Raw genomic sequence first — 13026 nt, forward strand, 5'->3', positions numbered from 1 at the left:
TAAATTATTAAACAATCATATAGTATATTTTTGTATTATCTTTCTTCGTCCTATTTTTAGCATTGCCATTTCTATTAAACTAGGGTTTATGAAATAGAGATTTATTTTGTTCAGTTTCCTAAAAATGTTCCCTCACTGCTCTTTTCAGATACTCAGAATCTTAATTTGGAATTCAGTAGTGCTTATCAAGCAACTGTAGAAGTGGCAACTGGCTACATTTAGGGGATTTAAAGTCCTCCCCAGATTGTGTGGCATGTGCCTTAGAGATCAATTCAGTTCCATTTAAAGCCAAGCATATATTGATTAAATGAAACAGAACTACTGGAGACGTCATAAAAGGAGATGGGAAAATTTAATCCTTAGCAATATTTCTTTTTTCCTCTGTTACCATGGGCATAAAACTATCAGAAATAAGATTTCAGAGGCCACAGAGTGAAAAATTGTTGAATTAAAGACTTTGTAACAAAATTAAACTTCTATATATTGCAAAAAATGAGTCTAGTTTATATACGTAAGGAAAATTTTAAAGGAGCTTATTTCCACCTATCCTCAGGGTTTATAATTTCAATTTAATTCAGAAATAATAGATACTTTTGCCCCACTCAGCATTTTTTCATCCAACACATGAAAGAGACATATTTTTTTTTCTGGATACATAGGATCTACTCCTACTAGCTTTGGCTAGAGCAGAGAATTGAGTTAGTTTCAGATATTTATACATTCTTCATTCAGATTTTTATTCAGAGACTTAAACTTGTTTCCATTCAACTAATATGTGTTTTTACAATTAAACATAGCCTGACTGCACTGGTAAAAGAGTAAAATTATTAAACTGAGAATTCATTTTTACATAATGATTTTAACAAACCATAACAAAATCAGGAGATAATCTAAAAATAACCAGTGGTGACTAAAATTCCCTAAGTGTATTAAGATAGTTGGCCATGGGTATATAATTAGTGTAGTCAACTTTTAATAATAAACATATGTATTAAAATATAGATGTAAAATACTATGTAAAAGGTTAACTACATGTATTCCTAGTTTTAAACCTTCCTATTCTCTAATGGAAAATTCATACTGGAAATTTAAGATATAAAGTCAGTTAAAATATAAATGCTAACCTGTAGAGTATGCTGTTGCTTTTCTCCATTTGTCATCTCATTTATCTGGTTAAAAAAATCTGTGTTTGTGAAACAAGTTAAAATTACATTTACAAGAAACTCCCTAATAGAATTATTATATTTGGAGATATTTGATATATTTCTCTCATGAGACAAAGTTTTCTAGAAAAGAAAATAGCCATGCCTTCCTTAAAATATTTTCTTATTAAGGTAATTTAGATTGGGATAGAAAAACATAGAATTTTTCAAAGTTTAAGATAAAGTATACAAATAGCTGTAATCACTGCAGTAAGATACCCAGGGGAAAGGATTAGGTATGTTTACATGTTGTTTATCTGATTATTTGGGGAGAAAACTAACATCACAAAGCACATAGACATAAAAATGATAACTCAAAAATATCAGTGCAAAGTCAAATTTGTAAACATTACTATATAGGCTGTTCAGAATATTATTATTGAGCATTTGCCATATGCATATTGGTATACTAAATATGTTCCACTACTTTTTATAAATTTACCCCCATAATACACCTAAGACAGAATATTTATTCCCATTTGACAGTTATGGAATCTGGCGCTCAAAAAGGTAATTTATCCCAGATCACAAAACCAAAAAATGCTAAATTGCAATTCCAACCAAGGTTATGTGCTCCAAAGTCTATTTTTTAACTAATCTGCAAATAAGTAAATTTTACCTTCGTAATTCATAGAACCAGTTTATCTTCTTCAAATCACTAGAGTTAAGACCAAACAGTTCCAAGGAACAGCATCGTCCAATCCCTTTAAACAATGAAGATTTCCAGAATGCCTCTTTTTGTACAACATATTCTTCACAAACAACCACCAATTGCCTCCAGGTCTACCCAGTTCTTCCTGGTCCAGTTGTCTTTATTTTCCTTCTATTTCTTTCTGTGCTAAGCACATTCCCAAACTCCCACCCTACTTTGCTTGTTTGGAGGTCCATCCCCAAATTATCATTTCAGAGTCTCCATTTCTTTGTGACTACTCTTTGCTCCCTGACCCAGTTTGGTCAAGTGCATGTTTTCCACCCCCAGCCAAATTTCGTCCCACCAAATGGAAACTTCCAAATTCTATCAAGTTTGGAGATATCATCTGGATGGTCAGAGCAGTAGGTAGGGGTGGACCCATATTTCTCATCCATCCTGTGTAACAGCCCCAGGCCCTGATGCAAAGGAAAAGCCTGAGGCTTCATCCATGCTTCTCTCAAGCCCTATCACTGGCTTTGTGTTCTAGTTTGCTAATGCTGCCGTTATGCAAAACACCAGAAATGGATTGGCTTTTATAGAGGGGGTTTATTTGGTCACAAAGTTACAGTCTTAAGGCCATAAGTGTGCCCAAGGTGAGGCTTCAACAATAGGATACCTTCACTGGAGAAAGGCTCTTGGCATCCGGAAAACCTCTGTTAGCTGGGAAGGCACGTGGCTGGAGTCTGCTTGCTCCCAGGTTGTGTTTCAAAATGGCGTTCTCCAAAATGTCTCCTTGTCAGCTCTTGGGGCAAACTCTGGGCTAGTACCACCAAAGAATCAGCAGAACTCTGCTTTCAATAGCTATCTTCAAAATGTCTCTGTAAGTTGCAGCTAGCAGTGAGTTCCTTCTGTCTGAGCTTTTATAGGGCTCCAGTGAACTAATCAAGGCACACACTGAATGGGTGTGGCCACACCTCCATGGAAGTTATCTAATCAGAGTTATCACCTACAGTTGGGTGGGTCACATCTCCATGGAAATGACTTAATCCAATGATTCCAACTTAATCAACACTAATTCATCTGTCCCCACAAGATTGCATCAAAGAACATGGCTTCGACATTACCATTTCTGAGGAATTCTGAGCAAATGGGTGCATTCTCTTGTTCAGTATAAAGCTAGCTCCACCATGTGCTTGGCAAAGGGCTGGTTTTGAAAGGGGTATAAATGGGATAAGTACTCCAGAACCTTCTATTTGTAATTTATTTATCCTATACAATAAACGTTCTTTCCCCACAGAGCCCTGCAAGGAGGACAGTTTTCAGTGTGAAAACGGAGAATGTGTTCCACTGGTTAACCTCTGTGACAGCCATCCACAGTGTAGGGATGGCTCAGATGAAGCACGCTGTGGTATGTCTTGATTTTTAGGAAAAAAAAATATTTTATCAGTTTAACCAATACTTTTGCAGTTGAGAAATGTGAAATGAAGAAAATGAGTGTGTTTATTAGGCCATGTATTGTTGTTGTTTGGTCTGAGAAATTCCCAGTGATTTCAGTACCTATGTCCACACTCTGGTTAGGAGAAAAGTTAACAAGCAAGATTGTTTTGCTTTGTTTTGTTTTAACTTGGCTACATTTAATAACTTAAGCCTATATCCTCTCACAAGCTGTTAAAGAGCATTAAATACCAAAGAGGGATAATAGCCCAAACCAGGTACTCTAGAACCACCCTTAATTTATAGATTTTTAGATTTTTTTTTTTTATTTAGAGAAGTTGTGGGTTTACAAAGCAATGATGCATAAAATACAGGATTCCCATATACCAGCCCCCCACCAGTGGAACATTGCGTAAGAGTGGAACATTTGTTACAATTGACGACAGCACATTTTTATAATTGTACTATTGACTGTAGTCCATTGTTTACCTTCGGGTTCATTGTTTGTGTAGTACAGGTCCATGGATTTATTTTTATTTTTATTCTATTGCCATATACAACCAAACATTTTTCCTTTAACCACATTCAGATATGTATTTCAGTGCTGTTAATTATGTTCACAGTGTTGTGCTATCATCAACACCATCCATTACCAAAACATTTCCAAAATAGGAACTCTGTATATTTTAAGCATAACTTCCCATTCACTATTCCCACTGAGTACCCTGGTGACCTGACCTATATTCTAGATTCTGATGCTCTGAGTTTGTTATTCTAATTATTTCATATAAGTGAGATCATGCAATATTTGTCCTTTGTGTCTGGCTTATTTCACTTAGTTTGACATCTTCAAGATTCATCTATGTTGTCATATATATCGGAATGTCATTCCTTTCTGTGTCTGAATAGCATTCCATTGTGTGTGTGTATACACAAACACCCACACATATATATACACATATACCAAATTTTATGTATATTTTATATATATACCAAATATATACAAATTTTATATGTATATTTTATATATATACCAAATATATACAAATTTTATATGTATTTTATATATATATACCAAATATATATTTTATATATATATATATACCAAATATATATACCAAATATATACAAAATATATATATACAAAATATATATACCACATTGTGCATTATATGTATATATACATACACACATACACACACACCTATACACACACACACACACACAATGGTATATAGAACCAAAATTTGTTTATCCATTCATCAACTGATGGACACTCCATCAGTTGGTGAACACTTGGGTTGCTTCCATCTTTCGGCAATTATAAAAATGCTTCTATGACATTAGTATACAAATATATGATCAAGTCTCTGCTTTCAGTTCTTTTGGGTATATACCTAGTAGTGGGATTGCTGGGTCATATGTTAATTCTATACTTAACTTTCTGAGGAACTGCTTAGCCATCTTCCAGAGTGACTATACCATTTTACATTGCCAAGAGCAATGAATGAGTGTTGTTATTTCTCCACATGCTCTCCAACACTTGAATTTTCCTTTTGTTTTTTTTTAAATAGTAACCATTCTAATGGGTGTGAAATGGTATGCCGTTGTGGTTTTGATTTGCATTTCCCTGATGGTTAATAATGTTGAGCATTTTTCATGTGCTTTGTGGCCATTTGTGTATGAGAGAGGTCAATTTTAATTGGGTTGTTTGTCTTTTTGTTGTTAAGTTGAAGGATTTCTTTATCTATTCAGTATATCAAACTTTTGTCAGCTATGTGGTTTCCAAATATTTTCTCCCATGGTGTATATGCTGTTTTACTTGCATGATAAAATCCTTTGATGCACAAAAGTTTTAATTTTGATGAGATCCCATTTATTTATTTAATCTTTGGTTGCTTATGCTTTGGATATAAACTCTAAGAAACCATTACATAAAACAAGATCCTAAAGATGCTTCTCTACATTTTCTTCTAAGAGATTGACAGATTGGCTCTTTTACTAGGTCTGTGATCATTCTGAGTTGATTTTCATATTTGTTGTGAGATAGGGTCTGTTCTGGTCTGCTAACGCTGCTGGAATGCAAAACACCAGAAACGGATTGGCTTTTATAAAAGGGAGTTTACTTGGTTACACAGTTACAGTCTTATGGCCATAAAGTGTCCAAGGTAATGCATCAACGATTGGATACCTTCACTGAAGGATGGCCAATGGTGTCCAGAAAACCTCTGTTAGCTGGGAAGGCACATGGCCGGCACCTGCTCCAAGTTCTGGTTTCAAAATTGCTTTCTCCCAGGATGTTCCTCTCTAGGCTTCAGCTTCTCAAAAATGTCATTCTTAGTTGTTCTTGGGGTGTTTGTCCTCTCTTAGCTTCTCTGAAGCAAAAGTCTGCTTTCAATGGCCATCTTCAAACTGTCCCTCATCTGCAGCTACTCTCTCATCTTCTGTGCATTCTTCAAAGTGTCCCTCTTGCCTGTAGCTCCTCTTCAAAATGTCACTTTGAGCTGCACTTCAAAGTGTTACTCACAGCTGCACTGACTTCCTTCTGTTTGCCAGCTCATTTACATGGCTCCAATGATTTAATTTAGACCCACCCTGAATGGGTGGGGTAACAGAGTCATCACCCACAGTTGGTTGAGGTGCATCTCCACAGAAACACTCAAAGAATTACAATCTAATCAACACTGATATGTCTGCCCACACAAGATTACATCAAAGAAAATGGTGTTTTGGGGGACATAATACATTCAAACTGGCATAGGGTCCACCTTCATTCTTTTAGAAATGAAAATCCAATCTTCCCAGCAGCATTTTTGAAGAGACTATTCTTTCCCAGTGGAGTTGTCATTGCCCCCTTGTCAAAAATCAGTTGGCCATAACTGTGAGGATTGATTTCTGAGCTCTCAATTTTTATTCCATTGGTCTATATATCAACTTGTATGTCATTTCCATGAAGTTTTGATTATTCTGGCTTTGTAATAACTTTCAAGATGGGGAAATATAAGTCCTCCAATTTCATTCTTCTTTTTCAAGATGGCTGTTTAGGGCCTCTTACAATTGCATGTAGATGTGATGATTGGCTTTTCTGTTTCTGCAAAGAAGGCTGTAGGAATTTTGATTGGATTATGTTGAACCTTCAAATTGCTTTGAGTAGAATTGCCATACTACCAATATGAGTCTTCCAATCTTTAAACATGGAATGTCCTTCAATTTTTTTAGGTCTCTGATTTCTTTTAGCAATGTTTTATAGTTTTCTGTGTAAAAGTCCTTTACATCTTGTTTAGATTTATTCCTAAGATATTTGATTATTCTAGTTTCTATTGTAACTGGAATTCTTTCCTGATTTCTTCTTCCTATTGTTCATTGCTTGTGTATAGAAACACTACTGATTTGGGGGTGTTGATATTGTACACCAACTGTAAGTTTTGGTATGTTACATTTTCATTTAAATTTACCTCAATATATTTCCTAATTTCCCTTGTAATTACTCTTTAACCAATGGTGGTTTAAGAGTATGTTGCTTCATTTTCACTCATATGTGAATTTTTATTTCTTCCTCTGTTACTGATTTCTAGCTTCATTCTACTGTGGATGGAGAAGATAAATTGCATGATACAAATATTTTCTAATTTACTGAGATTTGGGTTTTTTTTTGGCTAAGATATGATCTATCCTGGAGAATTATCCATGTGCACTTGAGAAGAATATGTATTCTGTTGTTCAGTGAAGTGTTCTACATATGTCTATTAGGTCTAGCTGGTTAGAGTATTGTTCAGGTCTTGTATTTCTTTGTTGATATCTTGACTAGATGATAAATCCATTATTGAAGGTGGTGCATTAAAATCCCCATACAATTAATGTAGAACTATCAATTTCTGTCTTCAAATCTGTCAGTATTTGTTTCATATATTTGGGGGCTTTTCTGTTAGCTGTATATATATTTTTAATTGCTACGTCTTCTTGTCTAATTGGCTTTTTTATCAGTATATAATAACTGTTCTTGTGCCTCATAACTTTTTTTGACACAGTGTATTTTATCTAATATTAGTAGAACTATTCCAGCTCTCTTTTGTTTACTACTTGCATGGTATATTTTTCCCCGTCCTTTCACACTCACCTACTTGTATTTTTGAATTTAATTTGACTCTCTTGCAGACAGCATATAGTTAGGTAATGATTTTGTATGCATTTTGCCAATCTCTGCCTTTTGACTTGAGAGTTTATCTCATTTACGTTTAAGGTCACTACTGATAATGCGTGATTTTCTTCTGCCATTTTGCTATTTAGCCTTTATAAGTGTTATACATTTTTCAACCCTCAATTCTTCTGTTAATGCCTACTTTTGTATTTATTTGATTTTTTGTGTTGTACTATATTATGTGACTTTCTATCTGGCTATATTTTTCATATATTTTCCTTTGTTAACATGGGCTTCAAATAGAATATCCCAATATATAGCAATCATATTTGGTTTGATACTAACTTGACTTCAATAGCATATAGATATACTTTTCCTATATCCCTCCATCCCCACACCCTTTTGGTACTTGTTACCACTTATATCTTTTACAACAGATGTCCAAAACCATAGATTTATCATTACTTTTTATGCATTTACATTTTAGCACCATAGGAAGTAAGTAGTTTAGTTACATACTAAACAATACAATACATTGATACTGATAGTTATAATTACTGTAATGGTTACCTCTATCAGAGGTCCTTATTCTTTTTTGAACCACTGTCTAGGGTCCTTTCCATTCAGTCTGAATAATTTCTTTTAGCATTCCTTGTAGGGTATGTGTAGTGTGACTTCCCTCAGCTTTTATCTAAGACTGTCTTAGTCTCTCCCTCATTTTTGAAAGAAAGTCACACTGGATATATAATTCTTGATCAGCACTTGTTTTCTATCAGCACTTTAAGTATTTCAACCCACTACCTTCTTGCCTCCATGCTTTCTGGTAAGAAATTGGCACTCAATCTAATTGGGACACTCTTGTATATAACATGATGCTTTTCTCTTGCAGCTTTCAGAACTCTTTCCTTGTCCTTTGCATTTGGTAGTGTAACCAATATGTGATGGGATGTATTTTTTTTCATATTTATTCTGTGTGGTATTCTTTGGACTTCTTGGACATGCATATCCATAATTTTTGCTAAATTTGGGAAGATATCTGAATATTCCTTCTGGCCCTTTCCCTCTTTCTTCTTCCAGGAATCCCAGAATGCATGTATTGGAATGCTAGATGGTTTCTCAGAGGTGTCTTAGGCTATTTTTCACTTTCTATAATTCTTTTGTCATTCCGCTCTTCAGCTTGATTCATTTCAGTTATCTAGTCTTTGAGTTTGCTGTTTCTTTCATCTGCCAGTTCCAATCTGCTGTTGAAACCCTCCAGGGAATTTTTCATTGCAGTTACTGTGGTCTTCAACTTTGGTAGTTCTGTTTGGTAGTTCAGATTTAATATATCTGTCTCTTTATGTAGACCCTCATATTGCTCATTCATTGTTTTCCTGATATCCTTTAGTTCTTTCTCTGTATTTTCCTTCATCACTTTAAGCATTTTTAAGATTTTTTAATGTTTTTTATTGTGAAATATAACATACACACAGAAAAGTGATAACTTTCAAGTACTATTTAACAAGTAGTTGGAGAGAAAACGACAAAGAATGTTATGGGTTACAGTTACGTATTTTCAGTTATTTCCTTATTGTGAAAAATAACATATATACATAAAGGTGATAACTTTCAAACGTGATAATTTAACAAGTAGTTATATAGGTAACTTCAAAGAATGTTATAGGTTACAGTTCCACAGTTTCAGTTATTTCCTTATTGTAAAATATAACATATATACAGAAAGGTGATAACTTTCAAAGTACAATTTAACAGGTAGCTATAGAGAAAATTTCAAATAATGTTATGGGTTAGAGTTCCACCTTTTCAGTCATTTCCTTCCAGCTATTCTAATACCCTATCATCTAAAAAAAAAATTTATATAAAGATTCAGTATGCATAATCTTTGTTAAATCCTATCTTGTCTGTTACTACCCCTTCCTCTCGTATAATCACTTTCTCGATCTTCAGGGATGTCTAAGCAGTGACCACCCTAACTTGTTCATATTGAAAAGGGGTGTCAACGTTATGGAGAAGGGGGCTGCATCTGGTTGATGTTCTTAAAGAGGGTGTTGCCTCTGTTTTTTGGGACTTATCTGGCATAGGAAAACTCTGGAGGATTTAAGTTTCTGAAAAATATACTTAGTGAGTGAAACTTTTATAGAGTCTCAGATAGGGACCTAGGTATTTGGGGACACTGTTAATTAGGGCTTGGCATCCTGTGGCTATTTGGGTTATCTAGGTGGAGCTTGCATAAGAGTAACTCCAGAATAGCCTCTTGACCCTATTTGAAATTTCTTAGCTATTGTAACCTTATTTTGTTACCTTTCTTCTACCCCTTTTGGTCAAGAAGGCATTTTCAGTTCCTCAGTGCCAAGCTCAGGCTCATTACTGGGAGTTGTGTCCCATGTTGCCAGGGAGATTCACTCTCCTGGGAGTCATGTCCCAGGTAGGGGGGAGGTTAATGGATTTATTTGAAGAGTGGGGTTTAAAAAGAGAAAGGCTGCATCTGAGCAACAAGAGGTTCTCTGGAGGTGCCTTGTAGGCATAATTATAGGTAGGCTTAGTGTCCCTTTTACAAACATAAGTTTCACAAGAGCAAGCCTCAAGATCAAGGGCTTGACTTATAATGTAAGGGGTTCCTAATAACACATAGCATATATTCTGTTAAAGATAAACAATGTCTCACATTATCACCACTTAATTGTACAATCATCACTCTCAATTTTAAACAATTATCAAAACACAAAACACCCCAAAGATCTTATCAGTCCCTAATTATTATCCCTAGTATTAGTGTCGTACTGGTAAGGTATTCCTATTAAATATAGTCTATAATATGAAATAGGTCATTTTTCCCATATGCCACACTGTTGTTAACTCTTTGTAAAGTGTCATACCTTAGAAGTATATCATGTGAGCACCTATCAATACTTGTAGTGCTAATCTATGGGGTACATGCCTTTAAACAACCATTTTTGATCATGTTCACTTTCAATGCAACACTGATACTTACAATCCCATTTACAAACAATTATCACCCCTGTCCATTCCCATACTTTTAAATTCACTCTAATTGACAGGTCTATACATATTAGGTTATCATTCCCCCTTCACTAGCTTCTGACTATCTGTAGGTCCCGTATATTCTACATTATAAGACACTAATTTTACATTGCTCAGGGAGTTCGTATTAGTGGTAACATACAATATCTCTCCTTTTGTGCCTGATATTTCATTCAGTTTTATGTCTTCAAGTTTCATTCATGTTGTCATATGTTTCAGGACCTCATTACTTCTTACTGCTGCATCGTATGTATATACGACATTTTGTTTATCCACATGTCTGTTGAAGGACACTTGAATTGTTCCTATCTCTTGGCAATTGTGAACAACACTGCTATGAACACCATGTGAAATGTCTGCTCATGTCACTGCTTTAATATCTTCTTGGTATATACTGAGAAATGGAATTGCTGCATCTTAGGGTAACTCGATATCTAGTTTTCTGAGGAACCACCAAATTGTCTTCAGCAGTGTACCATTATATATTCCCATTGGCAATTAATAGAGCTCAAATTTCTCCACATCCTCTCCAACATTTGTAGTTTCATGTTTGTTTATTGGCAGCCATTCTTATTGGTGTGAGATAATTTATCATTGTGGTTTTGATTTGAATTTCCCTAATAGCTGGTGAAGATGAACAATTTTTCATGTTTTTTAGCCATTTGTACTTCCTCTTTGGAAAAATGTCTTTTCATATCTTTTACCCATTTTATAATTGGGCTGTTTATAATTGGGCTGTTAAGTTGTAGGGTTTCTTTATACATGCTGGATATCAATCTATTATCAGATATATGGTTGCCAAATACTTTCTCCCATTGAATTGGCTGCCACCTTACCTTTTTGACAAAGTTCTTTGAGGCACAGAAACATTTGATTTTGAGGAGTTCCCATTTATCCATTTTTTTTCTTTTGTTGTTTGTGCTTTGGATATAAGGTCTAAGAGGCTGCCTCCCATTACTAGGTCTTAAAGATGTTTCCCTATATTATCTTCTAGGTGTTTTATGTCACTGTCTCTTATAGTGAGGTCTTTGATCCACATTGAATTAATATTTTATAGGGAGTGAGGTAGGTGTTCTCTCATTCTTTTTTGTATATGTATATCTAGTTCCCCCAACCCCATTTGTTGAAGAGACTGTTCTGTCCCAGTTCAGTGGATTTGGGGGCCTTATCAAAAATCAGTTGAATGTAAACCTGGGGGCCTATTTCTGAACTCTCAATTCAATTCCATTGATCAATAGTCTATTTTGTGCCAGTGCCATTCTGTTTTGACAACTGTGGATTTATAGTAGTCTTTAAAGTCAGGAAATGTAAGTCCTCTCACTTCATTCTTTTTCAGAATGTTATTGGCAATTCAAGGTCCCTCTCCCTTCCAAATAAATTTTGTAATTAGCTTTTCCAGTCTGCAAAGTAGGTTGTTGGAATTTTGATTGGAATTGCACTGAATCTGTAGATCAGTTTGGGTAGAACCAACATCTTAATATTTAGCCTTCCTATCCATGAACCTGGAGTATCTCTCCAGCTAATTAGGTCCTCTTTGATTTCTTTTAGTAAAATTTTGTACTTTTCTGTGTAGAGACCCTTTATGTCCTTGGTTAAGTTTATCTCAAGTACTTGGTTTTTTTTAGTTGCTACTGTGAATGAATTTTTTTCCTTGAGTCTTTTCAGTTAGGTTATTTCTAGTGTATAGGAACATTACTGACTTTTACACATTAATCTTATACCCTGCAACTTTGCCAAGTTTGTTTATTAGCTTTGTCAATGATTTCTCAGGATTTTCCAAATATAAGATCACACCATCTGCAAATAATGACAGCTTTACTTCTTCCTTTCCAATTTGAATGCCTTTTATTTCTTTGTCTTGTCAGATTTCTCTGGCTAGAACTTCTAGCGCAAGTGGATAGCCTTGTCTCATTTGCAATCTTAGAGGGAAGGCTTTCAGTCTTTCACCATTGAGTACTATGCTGGCTGTGGGATTTTCTAATATGCCCTTTATCATATTGAGGAAGTTTCCTTCAATTCCTACCTTTTGAAGTATTTTTATCAAAAATGGATGCTGAATTTTATCAAATGCTTTCTCAACGTCTGTCAAGATGATCATTTGATATTTCCCTTTTGATTTGTTAATGTGTTGTATTACATTGATTAATTTTCTTATGATAAACCACCCTTGCTTGCTGGAATAAACCCCACTTGATTGTGGTGTATGATTCTTTTAGTGTGGTTTTGATTCAATTTGCAAGTATTTTGTTGAGAATTTTTACGTCTATATTGATTATGGATATTGGCCAGTTGTTTATCTTTATCTTTATTTGGTTTTGGTATTAGAGTGATATTAGCTTCATAAAATAAATTATGTAGTGTTCCTTTTTCTTCAATTTTTTGAAAGAGTTTGAGCAGGAATGGTTTCGGTTCTTTTTGGAAAGTTTGGTAAAATTCCCCTGTGAAGCCATCTGGCCCTGGTCTTTTATTTGTAGGAAGATTTTTGGTGACTGATTGTATCTCTTTACTTGTGATTGATTTGTTGAGGTCTTCTATTTATTCTCAGACCTGTCTAGGTTGTTCATGTATTTCTAGGAAAT

General features: G+C 34.7%; 1 protein-coding gene across 1 annotated transcript in view; it reads left to right on the plus strand.

Moving 5' to 3' along the window:
- The window catches only part of TMPRSS15 (transmembrane serine protease 15), a 149033-nt gene that overhangs the window by 77134 nt on the left and 58873 nt on the right, over positions 1–13026 (plus strand). The window contains exon 18 of the mRNA XM_037828832.1: positions 3131–3241. Within this exon, the coding sequence (XP_037684760.1) occupies positions 3131–3241 (111 nt within the window). The remainder of the gene's footprint in view (positions 1–3130; positions 3242–13026) is intronic.

This window comes from Choloepus didactylus, chromosome 1, assembly GCF_015220235.1.
Source record: "Choloepus didactylus isolate mChoDid1 chromosome 1, mChoDid1.pri, whole genome shotgun sequence".
Lineage (NCBI taxonomy): Eukaryota > Metazoa > Chordata > Mammalia > Pilosa > Megalonychidae > Choloepus > Choloepus didactylus.